The 27,336-nt window shown below is 34.6% G+C and overlaps 1 protein-coding gene across 1 annotated transcript in view; it reads left to right on the forward strand.

Moving 5' to 3' along the window:
- The first annotated feature begins 5,040 nt into the window (after positions 1-5,040).
- LOC115209763 overlaps positions 5,041-27,336 on the forward strand; it is a 33,579-nt gene continuing 11,283 nt past the window's right edge. Inside the window, exons 1-4 of the mRNA XM_029778276.2 lie at positions 5,041-5,184; positions 12,808-12,862; positions 20,747-20,888; positions 26,825-26,978. Coding sequence (XP_029634136.1) covers positions 5,142-5,184; positions 12,808-12,862; positions 20,747-20,888; positions 26,825-26,978 — 394 coding nt within the window. The 5' untranslated portion in view covers positions 5,041-5,141. The remainder of the gene's footprint in view (positions 5,185-12,807; positions 12,863-20,746; positions 20,889-26,824; positions 26,979-27,336) is intronic.

The raw sequence follows: 27,336 nt of genomic DNA on the forward strand, positions 1-27,336 counted from the left end.
ACGAGAGAGAAAAAGAGAAAGGAGAGCGAGAGAGAAAAAGAGAAAGGAGAGCAAGAGAGACAGATAGAAAAAGGGAATTGGAGAAGGATGAGGAGAAAACAGTACAGAGTCGCATCAAAAAGTTTAAGTGAAACTTACTTGGAAATGGATGCGTGACGTTCAATCAAATAATAATATAAATAATATATATATATATATGTATACACATATATATGTATATATGGGAACAGGACGTCCATATATATAAATATAAATGTATAAATATACATGCATTACATATAGATATAGATAATTTCAAACTAATAATAAAAGGCTAAAATTTACCAGTTTATTATTAATTTGAAACTATAATTTATCCCATGATAGAATACTGCAGTTTTCTACAGTATTGCTCATAGCATACATGTGGGCACAGTGGATGAATAGTATATTCACATTCGGCTGTGTAAATTTTGGAAGTGTTGGTTGGATATCTGTTGCACGATGTCGCTCGATCGTGTTCATAGTTAATCCTAGCACTGACAAATGTTATAATCGGAAATGCTACACTGAAGAGAGAAGTAAGTAATTAACAACACTTTAATCTCGAAACGCGTCTGTGGCTAATCGGAGTAGTGTTGATTCATTGTTTTTCTCTTTGCCTACGTTAAAAAAAGTGTGTTACTCTCGTGGTGATTCTTACAGTGTAGAAAAGGAATGTTTAACTCTTATTTCTAAATTCGGTGTGTGGTGAAGCAATTAGCTGACTCCTAATTATAATCATGTTTATAATTATAGAATATTTGTATATATAAATAGAGAGATAAATAGAGGGAGCGAAAGAAAGAGATAGGGGAGGGATATGTCTATAAATGCATTTATATATATATATGCATATATATATGTATATATATATGTATATATATATATATTATATATATATATATATATATATATATATTATATATATGTACTTATATCTATATAGACTTCTACTTTATCATAGGGTCAACCAAGGACTTGTAAGAAGATATGGTAGATGGAAACTGAAAGAAGACATACACACACACATATATACGTACACATATATATGCGTTTTGGGGTACATGACATCACCATCAACAAATAACATGATATACGTAAACAAATGTGTTAAATACGCAAACAACGAGAGAAAAAATGGAAAATAGGACAAGTAACACGAAGAACGACCCTTCATCAGTTGGGCATTCAACGACAATATGTTTGTATGCATGCTTATATACTTACATATGCCTATATATGTATATATGCATACAAAATATATAATGATATAAATTTAATAATAGTAATGTCAGTAATGTGTAAAGCCACATGCTAGAAATATACGCCAAATGGCTCTAAGAACTACATTATTTACCACATTGGTACGGGCTGAAAACGAGGGAAAATTGATAAAAGAGATTTTTTTAAATGGTTTAACCATAGATCGATTTCTAGTTTAGGGGTGTAACACTCTGTATTGTCTTCAGTATGATATAACTCAAAGTACATAATTATAAACATTTATACATACTCATACGAATGTAGCTTATCAACAAGCGCGTTGACGAATGTGCACACTTATCTAAAGCTAAATCTAACTAGTTCATCTCAGGCACGGGCGAACGGAACGAAATAATACTGCAGTAAATAAATTGGTTGAAGTGTTTTATATTTATCTTTATAAACAAGGACAAATCTATATAAGATTTTATCAAGTAGCCAGCATGTAATAAACCATATAGGTAAAAATTAATAAGAAATATGTAATTATATGAATATAATTATAATAAGGGTACTAATGAGTAGCACTACATGCTAGAAATAGACGCTGAATCGATCTATGGTAACACTATTTCTAAAAAATATTTTTTGTTCATATCCTTCGCGTTCAGCCCGTGCCAATTTGGTAAATAATGCAATTCTTAGAGCCATTTGGCATCTATTTCTCTCATGTGGCGTTAACCATTAGCGCCCTTAAAATAATTACATATATATATATATAATTATATATTTTATATAAATTTTTACCTGTAAGGTTTATCACATGCTGGCTACTTGAGAAAATCTTATATAGGCATTTATCTTGCTTATAAAGATCGTATATAAATATACATACATACATACATACATACAAACACACACACACACACACATATATATATATATATATCTTTCACTTATAAGTACATATATTTGTATATGTTCATATGAGTGTTTGTGTGTATGTGAATGTGTGTGTATACGCAAACATACATCATCAAGAGGGTGATATTTTCAACGGAGACGTTAAAATTGTATTTGATTCTCCGAGTGGTTCAATTCTATTTACCTACATATACTTACTGTTATTTGTTAATGGTTTCCTCCATTGTGTTGATGTACGATTTTCTATTATTAATAAAGCTGTCGCCATTTTTGACGACAAGGATATGCTAGCAATAGTAGTAATAGTAGTAGCAGTAGTATTAGTATTAGTAGTAGTAGTAGTAGTAGTAGTAGTAGTAGTAGTATTGATAATAGTAGTAGTAATAACAACAATAATAATAATAAAAATAATGATGATGATGATAATGATGATGATGATGGTGATGATGCTGATGATGATGATGATGATGATGACAATAATAGTAAGAAGAATAAGAAGTGATGTAGCACCATGCCTTGATGCAGTATCAGGCACTTGCACACGTAGATTTTGATCTTAACTGACTGCAAGTGTTACCCTCGTACATGTTTTATCATAGTGTAAAAGATGGGATACAGCAAATATTCTGCTCTATACCACAGATTAGCTTGTCAGTTGTTTGACCTTAACCAATTAAGCATGTCCCTTAGTGGATGTCGATGTGTGCATTTTTGATCACGAGTAGAAGTAGCGGGGGAGCATCAGAGCCGTGTGCTGAGATGAATACTTTAGGATTGGAGGTTTGGATAATTCACCTTTAGAAACATGGGTGGTTCGTTTAACATCCTTAAACAATCCTTATTCAGGGACCTTCTGAGCGGGTTCGGCTACTCGACCAGATGAAAATTCTAGCTGGACCCCACCTGCAACGTCATGTGCTGTTTATCTTGATATGAGATCACCGTGTCGCGGGCATATGGTTGTGATGCATGTGCCTGGTGTACCCTTATCAGACGGGTAGTCATGATGGGTACACTGGGCTTCGTATATTTTACCTCAGTGTCACTTTGATGGCATGCACTGAACTCTCACTCAATATTAATGATAGTAACAACAACAATAATAATAATAATAATAATAATAATAATAATAATGATAATAATAATAATAATAATAATAATAATAATAATAATAATAATAATAATAATAATAATAATAATAATAATAATAATAATAATAATAATAATAATAATAATAATAAGAAGAAGAAGAAGAAGTAGAATCCTTTCTACTAAATGTACATGGCCTTGAAATTTTGGGGGAGCAGACTAGTCGATTACATCAACTCCAGTGTTTCACTGATACTTAGTTTATCGACCCCGAAAAGCTGAAAGGTAAAGCTGACCTAGATGGTATTTCAAATCAGTAATTATAAAATTAATACTTGTAAGTGAAGGTTATGCTCACATTTCATCGTTTTCTATCAAGTAGACCATGGAGACATAGTCAAGGAGGATTATTGTCGCTTCCATGTTAGTACTTATTTTATTTAGATTCGGTACTAATTCGCTTGGTCTCTTTTGTTGAACAGTCTCTTGTATGTCATGAGTGCATGAACACCCAACAGCGGCTGTCAGGAAGTGTAGAGTAGACAACAGACACACAGACACCCACAGACACAAACACTTACGCACACACACACATGATTCTTCACACCGTTTCCGTCTATGAAGTTCACTCACAAGCTAAAGGCGAAGAAATTTGCCCAAGGTGCCATGCAATGGGATTAAATGCAAAACCGCGTGGCTGCTAAGCGAGCTTGTTATCCATACAACAATGCCGTTTAAAATGACCCACTTAGAAAACATTTCTGTAAGCTTTTCTCAATATTTACGGAGTCATATATGTTTTCTATGGGTTTGCCAGAATTCTTTTTGTTGATACCGATGAGATCCATTTTGATCAGACTGAGCATCAATAATCTGAAGCTTGCAGAAACAATGTTAATGGAGAACCAGGTACTGTACAAGTAATTGTTAAGAAGAGACAAGGAGCAGAGGCTGTTGCAGTAGAGACAAAAAGGACAAGGTGGGACGATAGCATAATTGTGATAATTAAAAGACTCCGCCGGTTACGACGACGAGGGTCCCAGCTGATACGATCAACGGAACAGCTTGCTCGTGAAATTAACGTGCAAATGGCTGAGCATTCCACAGACACGTGTACCCTTAACGTAGTTCTCGGGGATAATCAGCGTGACACAGAGAGTGACAAGGCTGACCCTTTGAAATACAAGTACAACTCATTTTTGCCAGCTGAGTGGACTGGAGCAACGTGAAATAAAGTGTCTTGCTCAAGGACACAACGCGTCGCCGGGAATCGAACTCACAACCTTACGATCATGAGCCGAATGCCCTAACCACTAAGCCACGCGCCCTCACAATTGTGATAATAGATTGAAACCTGTTGACGAGGGAACTATTGTTCATAAGTTCATAAGACATGCTTTGCGATTTATTTTTGTGTATCTAGCGACAGCACCGTCGCATGTGACGCGAGTGGTACATCGTTGTTACTTGAGTTTTTGTAAAGGGTTAGCAATTTATTAAACCTGAAGTATGTTCTGGATGTGAGACAATGTCTAGACGTGGGTTATGTTTTGTATGCAGAATCATCGGGAACGATCATCAGAGATTGTGAGGCTTTACATTTGCAGTCACTGCAAATGTTTTAATTACATGGTAAGTAATTCTTTCAAGAATATGCATATTTTTCGGATTGACAAAACAGAAAATTAATTAATTATCATTTCTAAAATGTCACGTATTGCATAAACACACAAAAAATAAAGATAGCTATCTTAGTGGAGCTATAGCTATCAATAACACGATATAATATATCTGATAGCTATGGGAACATTCATATGTTATATTCTTGATAATAAGATAAGGTAATATTTTAATAAAAACGCGAAGAGGCGACAGACATGCAATGAACTTAACCATCTCCTAAAATGATAGAAACAGGTATTTTTGTGGCTACCTTTATAGCAGTGGGTGAGTATATTTTCAATTTGTTACATAATTCATTTCTGTTTTGACGCTACAACACAGTACGTCTTATTGATAAAATTCCAGTCTATAATCTTATATTGATCACATGGAAAACATTACAATATATGGTTCACTTACACAGATATATATCATTCTGTATGCTTACACATTTTAAGTATATCAAGTTAACGGGTCTATTTAAAATTTTTACACTAAATTCATTTCGCAGTTCAGCAGATAACCCATAATAGTAAGACACCAGCAAAACTTGACAATATTGTTGTTCATTTTACGCAAAAGTACCAGTACGTTTATGAAGGCTTATCTCAGATAATTAACCCAGCACAAAAGTTTGCTACCAAATTTTTTCAGCTACTTTGGATCAAATTATAATATATTAGAAATAAGTCAGTTCGTCCTAAGAAAATATTTACAAGTGAAAATATTTTTCTCTGTGTCACGGTCATTAACCCTCATCATCATCATCATTGTTCGACCGTGGTCGAGACAATGGAATTTACCATGCTACGCCAGACTTCACGGTCCATCATGGCATTACGGAGGTCCTGTTGCTGGATGCCTGTATCCCTGGAGATTACATCAGGGTAGGAGCGTGTGCGCCCTCTGGTATTGCAAGTAGATGGCTTCCAGAGGAGAAGAGGAGAAATTACTTCTTTTTCAGCTCTACAACAATGTCCAGCAAACTGGACTCTCCTACCTTTCACAAGAGATGACATAGGTGGTAGTTTCCCATATATTTGCATTTTGGTTGGATGGCGCCTCCACGAGAGATTTTGAGCTCTCATAAGGAGGCGAGTGTAGGTTCCATCCAACCGCTTCTCAAGCTTCTTTGATAACGTCCAGGTTTCTGAGCCATATAGTAGAACTGGTTCGACTGTGGCTTTGAGGATTTCAACTCAGAAGTATCTACTTAGATTTGATGACCAGATCGTATGCATGTCATTACAGGCTGGCCAGGCCATACCCTCACCCCATACATCACTGCCCTTTATCCTCTTCCGCATCTTTATTAAATGGAATCCCATGCATTACATTAAACAAAATAACATTATCCATCTAAATTTACTGTTTATGAAGGAAAGATTCATCAACACTGTTCTCAGTAAAGTGATTGGCCAACATTTAGTGATTACTAACTCTCACCATTACACTATTATATTCATGAGAAACATAAACAAATCTTAAAATCTGGATCTATCTAGTTTTACACAGATACTAAAGGATTGGTGAAATTTATAGTAGTTAACTATATGCAAAATAAAATCCAGGTATACATTAACTGGCTTGCATTACTGAATTCAGTTTTTCCTTTGTGAGATTTATTATTATTATTATTATTTTTATTATTATTATTATTGTTGTTGTTGTTGTTGTTGTTGTTGTTGTTGTTGTTATTATTATTATTATTATTATTATTATTATTATTATTATCATTATTATTATTATCATTATTATTATTATCATTATTATTATCATCATTATTATTATTATCATTATTATTATTATTATTATTATATTTTTATAACATGCTTTCACTTCACTACCGAGCGCAGCTCTGTGTGCCTTGGGTATGTGCTGTGATTTGTTGTGATGCTCTGATGGTTATTGTATGGAAAGTGTTCTGCGTAGGATTTGTGCAGTGCCTAGTAGTGCAATTTTCTGTATGTTATATGTGTTTGTAAGTCCTGGTGTTTTTGTTATGTATTTGTCTGAATATTTTTTTATCATGCCTAATGCACCTACTATTATAAGAATTGTTTCTGTTTTTAGTTTCCAGTCTAGCTACCTCTATTTCCAGGTCTTTGTATTTTGAGAGTTTCTCAATTTCTTTTATTATATTTTATTATTATTATTATTATTATTATTATTATTATTATTTGCGTGTGATATATAGCTTAGAATTCCTCACGCAAATGAATTACAGCAAACGACAAACCATAGTCTAACAAGGAAGTCCTGCAACAGGCTGTAAATGTTGTTTTGAATTTGCTATCAGATAACCAACCGCTAAAGTGGGGATGAAAATGTATATTAGAAGCAAAATTTACTAGAATTATCAGAGGAAAACTTGCATGAACTTATAGTTGGGGGTCTTACCTAACGATTTGACAAGAAAATTCCATTCAGTCTTAGTTATTAATTTCTTTTCACAAAGCTGCAAATTAATATTTCTCTTATTAGGCTGATGTATTTGATTCGATTGCCTTTAAACTTTGCTGGTAATTTTTCAATTGCCCATTGGAGGAAAGGTGAACCTGGCATTTTACCGATTTTGATACATATGTAGATATACAGTTACGCGCCTGCACATACAGGCGCACACACATACACACAAACACACACACACACACACATACATATATACACACACACTAACACACACATAAGCACGTACCCACATACATCTCAAAAGTAAATACCGTTCAAGTATTTGGCCCTGGAGATCTGCATTTCCAGCGACCTCGAGGGCCACCTCCCAGTGGTGTCGGGCGTCAACGAAGAGCCTTCGACTACAACAAAACGACCAAAGTTTTTTTTTCCAAGGTCTGGGGGTCTCCCGCCCCTAAACCCTAGACCATCACCTAATCACCCTTACCCGTCTTGTTGCTTAACAACAATAACAACAACAACAACAAAAGTAAATGTAGTAACCTTGGGTTGTGTTTAAGATATAGCATCATTTACAGAGAAAATGCCATCGGCAGAAATTCTGAGAATAGAAAAAGATGCAACATGTCTATTGTAGAAAACCAAGCGAGGTCAGAAATTATAGTCTTATCACTTGAGCTTGGTGAATGAATGTTACTTCATCGAACGTTGTAGCTATTAAATTGTTACTTAATTTTAGCTCCTATTTTTCTCTGAATCCCTGACTGGGCAGGTTTGTCATAGCAAACCTATCAACCTTGATTAAACATATGTTGTATGTTTAGGACTGTATTACTTTATGTGTAATTTATTAAGTCGTTTAGTTGTCATTTGGTGGCAACTTCTAGCAGATAAAGTGAGCACGTAGAAGCATCACCTACTGGATTGTGTAACTAATGGGTTACTATTTAGGCACAGCAATAATTACTCGTAAGAGAAGGGAAATTAATTTTTACGTTCACGTTAGTTTTTTTAAATGAATGCATTTTATTGCTAAGCGTAAATATCAATTCATAGATACGATTCACGGGCAGATCTGGCGTCATATACTAACCGTTGGGATTATATCGCGTGGAAGAGACTTCTAAAATGTGTGGAGCAGAATAATTTCTGACCTTATGTTTTTACAGTATTTAGTTTTGATTCACTACGCTCCAATTTTAAATACAATGTAAGTTGGTAACTTTAAGTTTTTAGATTTAATTAAATAACAATCATTACTGTAGCGTAATTCGTAATTCGTTTAGTTGATAATGCCATTAACCAACAGAGTAAACCAATATTACAGAAATTTTCGAAGTTGTGAGTTGGGAGAGAGAATATTGAATTTCGTTCTCTAAAAACTTAGATCGTCTGGACATTTTATCCGTCTAGGATCGAAGCCATAGATACCACTAATATAACTGGGAAAGATAGATTTCACCAGTTGGCCCAAAATTAGATGTTGTGTTGGTCTAACTTAAATTTGATATTAGTTAAGACTAATCCTACAGTATGTTTCGAGGAACCTCGTTCTTTCACTTGTTTTAAAAGCTCAAAAGTATGAGCACAATTGTGCAATTCACAGCATTTTCTTTCTATAACTTGGACAAATCATACTATCTTATAAACCTCTGAGTGACTAATGACTAAGGCATGAAATATTTAGAAATAATTATTATTGAGCGTCAAACGTAATATTCTTGTCAAGAAAGATATCCCAAAGTGCATTACGTTAGAAAAAAATTATTTTTCTTTGATAATAGGAGGTGGTTGTAAGAGTTTGAGGAATCGATAAATAATACTTCAAAGTTTTGTTGACTCGATGATACGAAGCATCATAAGACAGCTCGATTTTCTGATGTCTGAATTGCAATGAAATACACAGAGCTACTATATAACTATGAGGGGTTATCTAGAAAATTGGAAAACTAGACAAACGGAATCATTTTCTGTAAACGCCTAGAGCTAACATGATGCAAAGTTATGATGATGTTAATATCCATCATTGAAAACTAATTTATTGTTTCCAGGGCGATGAAAGGAAACGTCTCACATCGGATAAAATAATATTAAAGAAACTCCAAGTCAAAATATTTATTGACACAGCTTTCAATGCCATTAGCAAAATATAGTAATAATGATGTATTATGTTAGAAGAAAACAAGTTTACACGCAAGAGTCATAATCAGCTGTGTATAATCAATTGCAGAGGATAGCTGATATTGCTAAAGAGAGGAAATACAACAAATCAACTCTGGAGGAAAGCAGGGATAATAATTTGGTAACATGCAACGTACTTTTAGGAGGTTGATATGATTCATTCGAATTAACCCTCCAGATGTGAGGCAGTTACTTTGTTGATGCTAAAGAACTGAAAGACAAATTCGTCTGTAGCGAGATATTCAACGTATTTTACATGTGGAAAAAGAAATAATACTAAAATCTAAATGTTTTTGTTTCTTTAATTGGAGATATCTTTTTTAGCACTGGTGAAGTTCTACTTAGTATCAAACCTCTAATATCTGCCACGCAGAAGAATTATTTAGTCATGTGACTAGGTATCATCATCGTACGATTATTTCCCGATTTAGAATGAGGTTTATTTATTTCCTTTTGTCAACATCACTGTATAATCTGATCACCTTTCTTTTGCCTGCCCAACCGATAGCTAGCAATAGTTCCCCCTTTTGTTATGTTTTCTCACGTCAGAAATAGAAGTAATTAAAGTTTAATTTTGAGTATAAAATAAAAATCAAATTTTGGCATAAGGCCAGCAATTTCGTGGGGAATTTTAAGTTGATTACCTCGACCTTAGCGTTCAACTGGAACTTATTTTATCAACCTCGAAAGGATAAAAGGCAAATTTGTACCCTGGTGGCATTTGAACTCAGAACATAACGTCAGAAAAAATGTCGCGAAGCATGTTGTTCGGCGTGAAAAAGATTTCGCCCACTCTCCGCCTTCATGAAAATTGATTAATTAAAATGAAGAATACTACATGGTTTGTACGTGAATAGTTCTCTTAACAATCTTCAGACACTAATCGATATATATATATACCTATTCAGTATAGCTTTATGTGTCTGAAACAAGTATGAATTTAAATGAAAATTATGTGCCTCAGAAAACATAGTGATGCTTATAATATCAATCCCGCAGGTAGAAAAGAAAAATCTGACATCGGAAATATTCGAATTCCAAGAGCAGATAGACAGCACTAAATTCTCTATTTTGTCCAACAATCTAAAGACTGTGAAATTGATTATGGGGTTGAATCTTGAAAGATCCCCTCCAAGGTACAAGACCAAGCAAGGTTGTTTTATGGAAACCAGCATCAACCCCTCTCCACGCCACCAATATTATCCAGGGGAAAGGCAATGGCCGATACAGCTTGGCACTTGTGACGTCGCAACTCTACACTGAGTGGACTGGAGCAATGTGAAATAAAGTGTCTTGCTCAAGAACACAGCATACAACCCGGTCCGGAAATGGAACTCACCACCTCATGATTACAAGCCCGATGCTCTAACCACTGAGCCATACGCCTTCACATACATTTGAGTACTTGAACAAAGAATGGGAGTAAAAACGTTTCTCCAATTGTTTTACTGATCTAGTTTTCTTAATTTTCTTTTTGTTTCTGGGATGAAGCAAACAATAGAATAAAGGGAAATGCGTAAGTAATAGAAGGGGAAAATTATTTGTTATGGTACTTCATCTATCAAACAATCTGATCAATAACTTACTCAGATTTTCACCTTTTTGCCTCTAGCTTCTGTAATATTTCTGTGTTCTGCAAATCAAACTGGAGTTCTATCATTGCCACTGAATAACGAAGTAATTCAATGTGACCAGTTGGAACTATCATTGCGTGTTGACCAACCAGTTTTGAATAGTTTATTACTTACATTTATTACAACAGAGAGAGAAGTATCTTCTTGATGTTAGGTGCACCGGACGATTAAGAGCCAACTGCTTAAACATAGATACATTACTGAGTTAGTGATGAGATATAAATTCTCATCTTACCTTTTGGACAGGTATCATGTTGCTATATTAGTAGCGGTATAGACTAAAATACGGTTTTTATTTCCCAGAGAAAGAAAATTCCTTGTGTGTTCTGTTGTCTATAGTAAAATAATGAGAAAATTTAAACAAGATAAAGCATCTAATTTGACTATTTATTATTTTAAACCGCACAAAAAGCACCAAGATAGGTAAAAAGTTCAAAGACTGGCTTAATATTACAATTTTAGTCAGGAGAAAGGTACAGAAAGTTAAATGGACCTCAGTATTTCAATGGAACGTTAGGTGAGTAAATGTAGTAAGGAATTTGCCCGTTGTATTGCAGAGATTACCATTCCAATAGCATTAAGAGGAGAAATAAAAATTCTTCATGTATAGAGTGACACATTCATTGTCAGTTGAAGTTTTCCTACTAAAGACTCAGACAAATTTCGAAGACATACCCTTCACCTGATAAAAATATAGTTAAGTGGGAGAAAATCTTCAAATGGTGAGCAAAAGGAATGCTCAAATTAAAGATATACCCGTAACGAAGAGAAAGGTCAATAAGGTTAAATACATAATTCTTACGCTAGTACAGTGACAATATGCTTGTAGTATCACTCATTTGGAATCTGGTGTGTCTTAGAATAGTCTTCGCTCATAATGCGGAAACTTGTTTGGAATTGTCAATGCAAATATGTAAGATCAGACTTAATTTCTCCTGCATTATATTATGCAATTTATAATCTCAACTTTGCAATTGTCTGTCTTTTGCTCCTTGCCAATCCTTATTCTAGCGATTTCCCTTTTTATTGCGGTTGTCATTTTCATTAATTCTTATTGTTCAATATATTAAATATGTTTGCTCTAAAGTGACGAGATGTTCCCACAAAACCCCGATACATAATATTTATTTTGTATTGGGGATGCCAGAGCAAAGAAAAATATTTCGGGGGAAGCTGTGAAGGTAATTATAACATACATACTTTTCCGGAGTAGATTAAGGGTTCGAAGTCACGTAAACCTGCATTGACCGTTTATTAAAACCAATTTTCAAGTATGGTGTAGGTTTGTACAAGTCGGTGGTGGGGTATTTCGACAGAAAATACTTTTAATTTCTGTTGAGAAGTCACAATACGAAGTTTAGTGATCGTCAACTAAATCGAAATTCCCCATATTATCGGTACTATTTTATCTGCAGTTCACGGTTTATAATAACTAAATCGACTTGCATGAAACTAGACAAAATGCAAAGCCATAAAATAATATTTATATCGAGGAGGCAGTTTGATAAAACATTTTGTAGCCAAAAGGTTAACTAAATTTTTTATAATAAGAGAAAGTGGAGACAAGAGAGAGACAAATACTTTCTGATTAAAAATGTAAGATTTTACGGCTTTTGTCCATACAATTCAATTATCATGAAGAATTTATGTAATCCTTTTAATTGTTGTTATTGTTTTGCAGTGTCATCTCTTGCACCACCTCCCCCAGAAGGCTATGTGTACGTTCTGCCTCAACGGTAAGGATATTATTTACAATTATCAATATGAATAATAAAGGCATTATTATAAAATAATTTCATTTATATGGATTTTGGATGCCACAAACGAGAAGTTATTGTTTGATGTTCTTTTCTTTAAAATTTACTAATATAGCATTACTTCATGAAAATCAAAAGCAATAAATCAGTCTCCTGAACTATATTTTGTATTTTGATGATATCTAGCCTTGCTGATATTATCATTTGGAATTAGACACAATGAATCGTGCTTCCAAACATCAGGGTATAACCCCGTAGAGAGTGAGGGATAATTGATGAGTTTCATGTGTATAGATGAAAGTTCCAGGACTATTTTCTTTTCCTTAAGTGTAGCGAAGGGACATTTTCAGGTCTAGTAGCCTTGTTGGTCTGAATCATTTGAAAGCAAAGTGCCTTGTGAGTGGATTTGGTAGACGGAAACTGAAAGAAGCCTGTCGTATATATGTATATATATATATGTGTGTGTGTATATGTTTGTGTGTTTGTCCCCCTAGCATTGCTTGACAACCGATGCTGGTGTGTTTACGTCCCCGTCACTTAGCGGTTCGGCAAAAAGAGACCGATAGTATAAGTACTGGGCTTACAAAGAATAAGTCCCGGGGTCGATTTGCTCGACTAAAGGCGGTGCTCCAGCATGGCCGCAGTCAAATGACTGAAACAAGTAAAAGAGTAAAAGAGTAACTACAGTAGATTCTTAAGTAATGAAGCAAAGCAAACAGGGTAAACGGAGCCCTAAGTTACATTTATGCTTTTTGTGTCTGGGTGTAAATAAGGTATAAATTCGTGAAAGTATTAGCCGTGGATTCATACTCTTCTTCATCCATCATAAAGGGAAATGCTTTGAAGGTCTGCATATTTGTGATGAGCATAAATATTCGATAAAAAGAAAGCCTTCTGCATTAATATGTGTGGGGAGGATTTCATTAAAAGTTCGGACAAAACTATTCTTCGTGGAATTGTTATAAGATAGATTTGAAAATAACAATATAGTTTTTCCACAAACTGAGGAATAATGCAGCAGTTATAATTAAAAGTGTTCTTTTAAGAACTCAAATATCATACTACCTCCGCAGAGACTATCAAAGAAGAATAGCAGCAGATAAACCGACGCTTGTCGGGGAAAAAATATCATTAAGCGATTTACTCGAATAGATAATAGAGGAACGCATTCATTCTTGGGGCAACTAGAGATAAATAAGTTAAATTGAGTACTTTATCACCGTCTCATCACTATCACCATAACCATCATCATTATTATCATCGTCATTATCACAATAATAATAATAATAATAATTACTACTACTACTACTACTACTACTACTACTACTACTACTACTACTACTATTATTATTATTATTATTATTATTATTATTATCATCATCATCATCATCATCATGTTTGAAGCAGATTAACTTCTAATGGGAATGCACAACTCAATCAAAAGATGAAAATACTCTCAAGCAGAATATTTAAATGTGATTCAGTATATTTACGATGTTTGTTTCTTTAGCATAAAACGCATATTCTAACTGTATGAAGTCATTTTATTTAGCAAAACGTACAATAGAAAAATTCAAACATTTTGATTTATTTTGACATTTTTCCTCTGTTATTTTTCCTTAAATGATATGTCGATTTAATATTCTGAACGTCAAGTAAGCAAGATTACATGAGCAGACAAATCGCATGAATTCATACTGACAGCAGCATTTAATTATCCTTTCAGTTTTTACTGATCTGACAATCTCGTTTCGACATTCGCGTGCATTCTCCACTTAACAAATACTATTATATTACACAAGCAATCGTTCTTTATGGCTACAAAGGTCTTCAAAATACCACAGCTCAGCATCAAGGAAAGCAAAATTTATGCATATGCAAGCATATCTGACTCTACACTATCAAGTCATATAATGTTCAAATTTAGTAATGATATTTATAGAACTAAGTTGGTGACGTTCACTTAGTACTGCGCCTCTTGTATGACCACTAATCGATATGCAAAGGATACCGCACGTGGCCCTCACGTTTATCCGCCTCTCAAACTGAAATCTGTCTTTCTGGTCACTTGCCAAAAGAATATTGTCCAAATTTTCTAAGACCTTTTATCCTCTTCTTCTAAACAATGATGGCGCCATAAGCAGTAATCCTACTGAGAAAGCTTCCACTTTTGTCGCTGCTTGCACAACTAAATCCACGCTACATGCTCCATTAACCCCTTCCCAACCTATTCCATTTTACTCCACCAGGTTCTCCATTCCGCTTCCATACCTACAAAGTACTCTTTACTCTTTCTCTCTTTTACTTGTTTCAGTCATTTGACTGCGGCCATGCTGGAGCACCGCCTTTAGTCGAGCAAATCGACCCCGGGACTTATTCTTTGTAAGCCCAGTACTTATTCTAACGGTCTATTTTGCCGAACCGCTAAGTTACGGGGACGTAAACACACTACCACAAGGATGTTGGTGGGGGGGGGGACAAACACATACACACAAGCACATACATACATATTTATATATACATATATACGACGGGCTTCTTTCAGTTTCTGTCTACCAAATCGAGTCACAAGGCTTTGGTCGACCCGAGGCTATAGTAGAAGTCACTTGCCCAAGGTGCCACGTAGTGGGACTGAACCCGGAACTATGTGGTTCATAAGCAAGCTACTTACCACAAAGCCACTCCTACGCAAAAATAATAAAATATAGGTGACTGGAACAAATAACTGTTTATCAAGAATTTCTAAAAAATAAATTTAATAATAGCATTTTTTTTCGAAAGCTGGCTTTCCTTAGAGAAGATTCGTGGATTATCTCGGGTGAGAGCTGCTTATTACTCGAGATTTTATAATAATTATAAAAATTAAACAAAATTTATACGTAAAATTAAAATAATTTTATCTTATATCATTTACTTATTTCAATCATTAGACGGTGGTCATGCAGGGGTACTTCCTTGAAGAATTTTAGTCGAACGATTTGGCTTCAGTACATATTTTTATAGCCTGGTATTTATTCTATAGATCCCTAATGCTGAACCGCTAAGTTACGAGGACTTAACCGCACCAGCACTGGGTTTTCAAGTGGTGGTGGGGGACAAACATAGTCACAAAGAGACACACGTGGACATACATACATACATACATACATACATACATACATACATATAGACAGACAGAAACACACACACACACACATATATATATATATATATATACAGATATATATATATATATAGATAGATAGATAGAGATAGATAGATAGATAGACAGACAGACAGGCAGATAGATAGATAGATAGATAGATAGATAGATAGATATGAATATAGTTATATACGAGGAACTTCTTTCACTTTCCGTCTACAAATCCATTCACAAGGTTTTGGTCGGCCTGAGGCAATCATAGAGGTACAGATGTGGTTGAGAAGCAAACTTCTTATTACACAGTCACGACTGAGGATCAAAATGTAGAAATGCATTAGAAATAGGTTCACTCATACGTTCATATGAACCTGATTCTGTTCCGATGAACTGACGTGCACATTCTGATACTGATAGCATAATGAAGAAAGATAATGCCTTATTAAATTATTTTGCTAACGTTTTGATTGAGATGGATATTCTGATCTGGTGCACAACGAAACTACTTTCATATACTTTCATCGGATTTCTTATACAGAATTCAGAAATGAACATTATTCTATCTTACGAGAACTGGCTGTCATATGTTGTGCAGCTACTAATCCCTAGAAACGTAGAATTAGCAAAGTGTTGTTGCTAAATCAATCATAATTTAAAGAATTCTATCCTCATACAATATCTGTCGTTTGTCATGCTAAACTATATATATAGTTTCCTTGCCATATATAATAAATAGTCCCATGCAACTGCGTTCAATATCCTAAACGCAAGGACAGCTTACTGTTAGATCAGGTATACAATTTCTAAATGCACGCTGAGAGAAATTGCAATCGTTCATTATTGAAATAAATCCATTTCATGACACAGTAGTAGTTCAGTATGAGATCTCATTCTTTGTTATAAAATTTCTATCTTTTTTATTGGAGGTTTTCGTAATTATAATATATCGAATAGATTATTGTAATATTCATCGCTTTAGGATTCATAATTCCTCCTTTCATTCGAAAGGAAATATATTTTGTGTAAGGTATACATTGATTTTACTCAGAAATGATTTGGTAGCGAATGTATAATGTTCGAAAATATATTCTTGGTCTTAAACGCAATTCGTAGATATTGTTTTTAAGAACAAGAGTAAAATTCTATACGGATTATCACGGAAAGCACTAAAGACACAGAAAGAGTGGGGCACACACACAGGCACGCATACACGTGTCCACAGACACACACATATGCACATTACCACTCCGTCTACGTATACATGGCAACACACACACTCGCTACCATACACACGCACAGTATCACAGACACATGCCACCACGACAAGTACACACGCCACCACGCACACACAAAGTTAATGCCACACACACGCTACCATATACCCGCACGCTATGACACACATGTCTCTTCTATCTGCTTTATAACCTCCCCCACGGTATCGTTAGCCCGTCCATACATTTGATTTTGCTTCTCTTCAAGATTAACACACCACATTTTCTCAGTCCGAACTCCATTCTGATATCAGCACTGAAGGTATAGACCGTATCAACGAAGAAACCGACTTGGGCTTCATCTTTAGCATAAAGTTTGAGGTCATCCATGAATAACAAATGGTTGATTTTTTGTTGTCGGCTTTTGAATACATATCAAGCTTTTGCTTTTCTCAATATCAGAGTTAGTGTTATCAAGCAAAATACAAATATCAGTGGGGCGTAGTAGTCCCCTTGCCTGGAAGATGCCCCTCCTAATTTCTACTGTCCCTAAACTTCTTCGGTATGCTGTAAAGTCTGTACTCCAATTGGCCATACTTTTTCCAAGTAATCGCTAAACATTCGATGCAATACCAAATAGGTTTATGCACTCCATAATCCAAGAATGTGGGATCATATCGTACGCCTTACGATAGTTGATCCATGACATGGCTGAGTTACTTTTCTTCCCCTTGCAGTCTCTAAGTATAGTTTTGTCTATCAGGATTTGATCCTTGGTACCTCTGCGCTTACGCTTGCAACCCTTCTGCTCATGTGGCAGGAGTCCATATTTTCCCAGATGTTTGTTCATTTTGTTCATTGACTCTGCGAGTATTCCAGTCAATAATTTCCACATAAGTGGCAAATAGGATATCGGCCTGTAATTGTCTACCATATTGCGCTTTTCGATGTTTTTCAGGCATAGCAATGTCCTACCCAATGTCAACCACTCTGGTGTTCCTTGGTCGGCATTTAACAAAGTGTTGAGTTGCTCAGCTGTTCGTGCATGATACTCACCAAATCTTTTGATCCAGTACCCTTGAACTCCATCTGGTCCCGGAGCCTTCCAGTTGCTCAATGTTTTGCTGATTTCCTTCACTTCCCTAACTGAAATGACTAGTTCTGCCTGTTTTGGAATGACTACTGTTTGTTTCAGTTCTCGCAACCATTCAGCACCATTCTTGTGCCCCTTGTCCTTGCTCCAGATGTCACTCCAAAACCATTGACTTTCAATGTTATCTGGCACCATTTTTTCATCTGTATGGTCTCAAGTTATTTCGTTGTAGAATCTCTTCTGATCTATTCTGAATAAAATATTCTAGCGGTAACCCTTCATTCTTTGGTCGTATCTTACCATCTTTGCTTTCTTCGCAACGAGGCGCTGTTTCACTTCCTCCATTACCACTTTCACGCCCTTTATTTCAGTATTATAGTCCCTTTTCGGCGCCCTGTATTTTTGTTCACTTCCAAGCTCGCCTTTCTCTTTTCAGTCTAACTCAGAGATTTCCTTCGAGAGAACGTGTAACCCTGTCTGGATTCTTCTTTTGAACCATAGATCTTTTCTTTTGTCACTCCCATTACGTTTCTTTTTCTTGACATCAACACCCACGTTTTCTGCTACAAGAATACTTGCTGTCTTGATCAAATTATTTGTTTCTGTAATGTTGCTTGTTCTGTTGTATTTCAGAATTTCATTGACATTTTTCTTAGTTCAGTTTACATCAATCAAACCTTTTAATGTTGCAAATAATGTCGCTATCGTTCCCCTGTTGTTTTACATCTATTCTGTCGTAGATTGCCTTGTGTTTATCTGTCATGTCGCCATTAGTTTTATTGTCTTCTTTTAGATCATTTAGATCATCTACAGATCATCTCTCATTTAGATCATCTCTCGTCAAGTAAACTACCACTGCTCCTTTCCTGTGCTATAGAATTACTCTTCTTTGTAACAATTGTATTTTCATCGTTATCTCTGCTGCAATTTTTCCAAGACCCGTCTTTTGATAGCTTCGAGTCTACTTCTGTGGACCAAGAATTTTTCTTATTGCTTGATCACATAGTCTCTGTTCTGTGGGTTGAAACAATCCGTTTTCTCTCCAATGATCATACGCGCGTTGTCGGTAACCCCAAATGTTTATCTACCGGGCTGCTCATGTAGTAACACTCCATGACCACAGCATTAATTTGCATTCTCCATCAACGCTATGTGTGGTGGTCCCTTTCTGGATATCGACAGGCTGGAGCCGGACCAGAATCTCCGAACCTACCGGGTGTAACACTGTCACCATCATTGGTTTCAGTTTCATAACCACCGTTATTCACAATAGTTTGTTTTTTACATTTTCATTCATATAAGGTAGCGATTATCAGGTTGCGCAATTACCAGTGTATCTATCGTGACACAAGCTATTATCATCATAATCATCATCATTATTATTATTGAATGAGAGAGCAGTGCATGCCATCAAAGTGACACTGGGGTAAAATATACGAAGCCCAATATACCCATCATGACTACCCTTCTGATAAGGGTACACCAGGCACATGCATCACAATCATATGTGCGCGACATGATCTCATATCAAGATAAACAGCGCATGACCTTGCAGGTGGGGCCCGGTTAGAATTTTCTTCTGGTCGAGTAGCCCATCCCGCTCAAAAGATCCCTGAACAAGGATTGTTTAAGGATGTTGAACGAATCACCCATGTTTCCAGAGGTGAATTATTCAAACCCCAAAGAATCCCTCTCAACACATGGCTATGATGCTCCCCCACTACTTCTGCTCGTGATCAGAGATGCACATATCGTCAGCCACTAAGGGACATGCTCAACCGGATAAGGTCAAACAACTGAAAAGCAAATTTGTGGTATTGAGTAGAATATTTGCTGTAGCCCATCTTTTATACGAAGACAAAATTATTATTATTATTATTATTATATTATTATTATTATTTTATTATTATTATTATTATTATTATTATTATTATTATTATTATATTATTATTATTATTATACGTGTGTATATATATGTATGCATATATATACAATATACATATTGGAGGTATATATTTCATTTGTATCTATATACATATATATATATATATATATATATTATATATACGCGTATAAATATTACACATGCACATATTCCCTTTCTATTTATTTTTGTTTCTTCTTTTTTAACTTATTTATAATTTTTTCTATCCACTACTTCACTCTATGACAGGAAACCTATATAGAGATTTTCAAATTCCATAATTTTTTTTACATTTATAACTTACCTGAAGACCCCGTGTATCTTCTGGCGAAACTCATAATAGTAAGAGAGTGACTCAACTAGAATAAAATATGTGAGTGTGTTAGTATGTGCGTAGGTATTCGTGTGTATGTGTGTATATAAGTGTATTTGTAAGAGTGTGTTTATAGATGTCTTGTAATTAATCAATAATATTTGTTTCTCTTTTTTTTTACAGTAATCTCACAAATATCGGAAAGCGTACATCTTTCCGTTATAATTACATAACGCAATCTGGCAATTGCTATCCATATAAGCCATCAGACACAAGCATCGCCATCGCAGCGACAAATAATGTCATTGACAAAGCTCTCACAGTTGTAAGCATGAATTTATCAATGTAACTTCCGTCAAAGTGATAGTAACGATTTTATTTGCCTTAGTACATTTCGTTCTTAATCAACTGCTTTTGAGGTTCATTATCGTTTCTTGTTTACAAAAATTAAATTCACGTTATTAATTGTTTTTTTTAGTTTCACTACTGTTCTTGCTTGCTGTACCAAAGGAAATCAAAATTACACATTAAAGTATGTAATAAATGTATACTTCTCTCAGAAGGGAATATTAAAGTTACATTAGTATGTAACTATGGTATTCTATTCTGAGAAAGGTGAGAAGCGTTTCCCACAAGAGAATTTATGTTTCATATGATTTTTTATGAATACTGTTACTGTTGATGACTGAAAGAAGTTAAGGAATTTTTTTATACATACTTTCATACATGGTTATAATATTCTCTAGTTTTTATGGAGAATTTTTGTAGAAAGGTTGAAGTGATGTGAGGCTAGAGCCTACCTGAAGGCACTTACGTCTTGGGAGAAAGAACTCTATGAATAGATTCCTTACAACTTCATAGAGCGAGTTATAAAAACCTAAGAGAGAAATAGTGATAGAAGAATCGACCCTTTAATTTGCTTGATATTTTGTTTAATGAAACGCAAAGCTAATTTGTTAATATTTAAGCCCAGAATAAAAACAGTCGAACCATTTGTCACAAGACTTTTCTTCAACGCTTTGACAATACTGTCAATCGACCATCTTTTTTATTGAGCATTGTTAATATTATCCATCGTACCTAGAAAAAGAGAAGAAAGGTAAAAAATGAAAAATAGTAATTACTGCCGCATGCTCGTTTACCGAACTGTCTTTGTACATCGGTAAATCATTAAGGAAAGGAAATATCAGAGCTTGGATGAGAAAATGTGTTTCGGGACATTACAAAATAAATGATATATAAAATAGTTTGTAAAGAAAAGTATTTCTTTTTCTGCTATAAAATTGCCATAGTAGACCGCATTACGCACCAATATGCGGTTTGTGCCTCAGTGTTTCCAGTGATTACATCTTAGTAGCATACAAAAAATCAGAACAGGTTACAGGCGTTCCATCTAATGAAGTCTCTTTGAGAAATATGCAATAAAAAGGAATGGAAAAGGAGAAAGCTGTATCTAAAATATGTATCTCATTTATACACCCCATATTACCAGACCTCATTCCTTCGCTCAACCACTTTCTCTTTCTTTATCACTCTCTCTCTTTCTCTCACTTACACACACACATATATATAGATTGATACATACATACATACATACATACATACATACATACATACATACATACATACATACGTACGTACATACATACATGCATACATACATACATACATACATATATACATACATACATACATGCATGTATGCATACATACATACATACATACATACGTACATACATACATACATACGTACATACATACATACGTACATACATACATACATACATACATACATACATACATACATACATACATACGTACACACTCACACTAACAGAAGTCTTCGGCGTTGTACGAGTGCTGAGGATGCACAATATTATTTTTTTGTTAAATGGTTGAAACTACACAAATCAGTGGTTGTTATTAGTATTAATTTTGTATCTTAAACTACATTTATGTTTAAGTTTGTATATTTTAATGGAATTCTAAACTAATAAAATGGCAGGCAGGTACTTTACTCAACAAATGCTTTCAGATAAAAAAACAAAGTTTCTTGGTTCTGTAATTTCGTGCTCTGATAAGTAGGTGCTTTGCCCAACACGTGATATAAAGCAATGAGCTCAGTATGATAGAGACGTGGATTTGTCAGTTCATGTCCAACAAACCCCAAGGGACTGTGCTGAGTGGAGGCACATGGCCTAGTGGTTAGAGCAGCGGACTCGCGGTCGAGTGATCGCGGGTTCGAATCTCAGACCGGACAATGTGTGTGTTTATGAGCGAAACACCTAAGCTCCACGCGGCTCCGGCAGAAGGTAATGGCGAAACTTCTGCTGACTCTTTCGCCACAACTTTCTCTCTCACTTTCCCCCTGCATCTTGCAGCTCACTTGTGATGGACCGGCGTCCCGTCCAGGTGGGGAACCTATACGCCAAGAAACCTGGAAACTCGCCCTTATGAGCCAGTCATGGCTCGAGAAGTAACAAACAACAAAACTGTGCTGAGACTTGATGATGGCTAGCAAAAAATACAGGAAACAAAATACTCCTTATTGGTGCAAGCAGTCATAATGGTGGCTTCGATCACATAGAGCATAAGGGTTTTGGCGGTTAATTTCGAATCCTTACTGAGTTTAGTGCACCTAATTTTCATAAGAACATAATGGGTCCCTTATTGTCAATTGCAGATGTGAAGAGGGAGAATAGTATGTTAAAGAGAGTTGAGAAATTTTTATGGCAGCATTATGAGCGTGAATTATAAGGTAAACTGACACGTATCATGTTAATTGAGCTACTAATTGTTGAATGGCGGTGGAATTAATAACCAGTATAATGTCATTTTTAGGAGGTATGATGGCAAGTTCACAGAAATATTCATGTTTCCTTTAGTTTTATCAATAGCTAGGATAAACTTTCAATTGTATTTTTTAGATGCATTGATGATTGCGAAATTAGAGGCCAGTACTTTGATATCGCCACTCTCAGTGTCAACTGGTAGCTGACTATTTTCCTCAATTGAATTAAAACATTTGCAAACTGATATCTATTAGGTGCAATTTCCATTTTCATAGAAAGATGAAGTTTTTATCTCGTCTCCAAACAATGTATTCTCTGAGGAGGTGTGATCTCAGCTCATAAATCGGAATGATTGGCTAAGTTTCACATAAATCACCTGTGAGCATTATTATTACTTCAATATTCTGTTAACGTTATCTCAGGGATCTTGAACAGCTACTAACTGCAAGTCTGTGAGTCATGCAATCCCCTCATGATATGGGCTTAGCCGGTTTCACAAATACTGCTTCGCGAAATCCTTTATTAATGTTGCATGCAGGGCTTTTCTTCTATTAAATGTACTGTGAAGGTGCATGGCTTAGTGATTAGTCTATTAAGCTCACGATCGTAAGGTCGGGAGTTCGATCCCAGGCGACGCGAAATGTACTCAGGTAAGTTATTGTATTTCTCAACAGGAAAAAGTTAGTTGTACCTGTAATTCAAAGAGCTAGCCTTTTCACATCCTGTGTCATGGTAAATCTCCCTGAGAAATATGTTAAGGATATGCGTGGCTATGGGGTGCTCAATCACTTGCTAGTTAATTTCACGAGCAGGTTATTCGGTTGATCGAATTAAATACAATCCTCGTCGTCGTAACCGACGGATTGCAAGATAAAAATCAAACCGAGCGAACATTAATTTCAAGACACCGCTGTGTTTCGATTTCATGGCGTGTCTCTTCAATTATTCCTACCCCGGACTGTTGAATTTCACAAGAGCGTGAGCTCATGTTTATAGAAATAAGGCAATAGTACATTCGCAGATGAGTGCAAATGTATAGCAAACATAATTTATGGAATACACGCAGAACAGGCATAGTGAATGAGAAAGCAATATATAACACATGTAAAGTGTATGGCTTACTCGATTCTAGATTCCCGCCTGAAGATCGTAGATGCATGAGAATCAAGTCGGGGAACAATAAAAGCGGTTCAAACAAATCTCCTACAGCTGTGTCACTAACAATTTCATTTAGAGAATAATAATTATATATGATTATAATAATAAAATGTGCAAGACTAACAACACTAGCGATTTTATGAATCTGAAGAAATATTATACACATACTGTTATGTCGCACGTTCGGATGCCTTCTACCCAACCCTTCTCTACTCTTCTCTGCCGACGTCTAGACGTCTCCCTCTATATCTACGTATTGGGCTAGTCTACTTCAACGTCTGGGGGCGTCCACACAACACATACACATGCTTATGCATAAACACATGCGCACACATGAATGTTTAAAAAGTGTGCGTATACTCATTCTTCCTATCTTCTGATAGATTTCGTTTACGGAGAACATCACCTTCCTTTAAAAAATCTTAATTGAAAACGCTCGCAATCTAGTGAGTTTAGGGGACTCTGACACCCCGGTATCTTGCCATGATTGTGCCTGGATCTGTGAATCTAAATAAGAATAGCCACACATATTTATTTAATTCATCAATCAAAATATCTACGGATGAGTGCTAACGTCTGACAAACTGACGTTATATTACTGCGAATATGCGAAACAGTGACACTCTTTGTCGGCACTATCCGGCAGATTTTAATGTGTATATACTATTTGCTGTTCAGTTTTGTTTTGGAGAATGTTCTCACACATTATACGATGTGTGTTAACAAATCACACGTGTCAATGATGTCATAAAGCTTTGAGACAACGCTGTTTTGACATGATTGTGCCCCTTCAGTGGTATATAATATAATATAATATAATATAATATTATGTTTCAGAACATCTGAAGCATAATATTAAACACATGAGTTCTACATTATATATCACAAAAAAACCCCCATAAACTATACTATAACGGTTTCAGAAATTTGCACATAACGGGAAGTGCATGAATGTATGTATGTATGTATGTATGTATGTATGTATGTATGTATGTATGTATGTATGTATGTATGTTTGTATGCATGTATATATGTATGTATGCGTGTGTGTGTTTGTATGTATGTATGCGTGTATGTATGTATCCATCAATCTATCTATCTATCTATCTATCTATCTATCTATCTATCTATCTATCTATCTATCTATCTATCTATCTATCTATCTATCAATCTATCTATCGATCTTTCTATCTATATGCGAAAAGTGGTCCTTGAAAGAATATCATCTCTAAGACCACAAGATATGATGAAAGGGTTCTGAACGTTCTTGTAACTGATTAAGTAATAACATGCTTATTCTATTGCTAATATAACGAATGAGCTACAACCAGAGCGTGTGTTTTATGCGTATATTGAGTGTTCGATATACATACATACATACATACAGATATATATATATATATATATATAAACATACATACATGTATACATATATATATATATATATATTATATATATATATATATATATATAATATATATATATATATATATATATATTATATATATATATATATATATATATATAGTAGAAATATGTTTCAAAAAGAAAAATAGAAACTACACGCGGAAAAGGTATGGAGATAGTAAGAAGAAAAAAATCGAAAATGCACTTTGAATATAAAAAAAAATAAAGGCTTTTTTATGAAAAATAAAAAAAAATAAATACGATTAGATTAACTGAGGTAGAATTAAGAGGAATTAAATTCATTATTTTGAATTGTTAGAGAGATTCAAAATAATGAATTTAATTCCTTTTAATTCTACCTCAGTTCATCTAATAGTATTTATTTATCGCTACTTTTTCATAAAAAAAGGCCTTTATTTTTATATATATTCAATGTGCATTTTCGCTTTTTTCTTCTTACTTTCCTTATACATACATACATGCATATATATATATATATATATATATATATATATATATATATATATATATATACATACATATATATATATATATATATATATATATATATATATATATATATATATATACATGTATGTACATATGTGTCGTATATGTGTTTGTGTGTGTAGTGCATGTAGAATGAAACTGAAATATTAAATATTTTAATCTGAGGCAAACATTTAATTCCTATGATCAGCTATTTTTGTCACCGCTTCTTTCTGTTGTCTGGCATTTAGTTTTTTTCACCTCGGTTTCAAATTTCTTCGGATGATATAACAATCAAGAGGATTGTATAGATCCCCCTCTTTAACAAAAGTGCTAAATCTATTAAATATTCTTCAAGTGTCTTCTTAAGTTCATTCTTTTTATATATTTCTCACTTTTTTTAAATAAAAAATAGGCTTGCCACACTCTAGCCAAAATAACAAAGAACATGCCCCGGGAAGTTTTCGTGTCGACGAGCAAATCATCAGGAGTTGGTATATTCACTATGGATGAAACTCTCACGGTTTATCCTCAAAATTCAGCCCTTGCTGACAGACCAGAATGTTACAGTAAGTAATTTTTAAAATGTTTTAGATATAGTCACATATCTTCTTATATATTAAGTATCAAACTTTACATTCTTCAATGTCTTTTATTACATACAGATACACACATAAACACAAACGAACGCATTGCTTTCATTTATTACCAAATCTTAAAATAATATCTTAATTTAATGATTCCAAATCTTATTTAAAGTGCGTCATGTTCAAACAAACTGAGATCAATTTTGAACACGAGACAAAGCAATATTTATGGGACCAATAGTTCCTTGTGTTATTCTTTAATTAAAGTACGGTTTTATGGACAAGTATGATTGCACCAGTAATAATTCAATGAAAACGTAATCGTTAAGTATTAGCGAAC

The sequence above is a fragment of the Octopus sinensis genome, linkage group LG3 (assembly GCF_006345805.1).
Source record: "Octopus sinensis linkage group LG3, ASM634580v1, whole genome shotgun sequence".
Classification (NCBI taxonomy): Eukaryota; Metazoa; Mollusca; class Cephalopoda; order Octopoda; family Octopodidae; genus Octopus; species Octopus sinensis.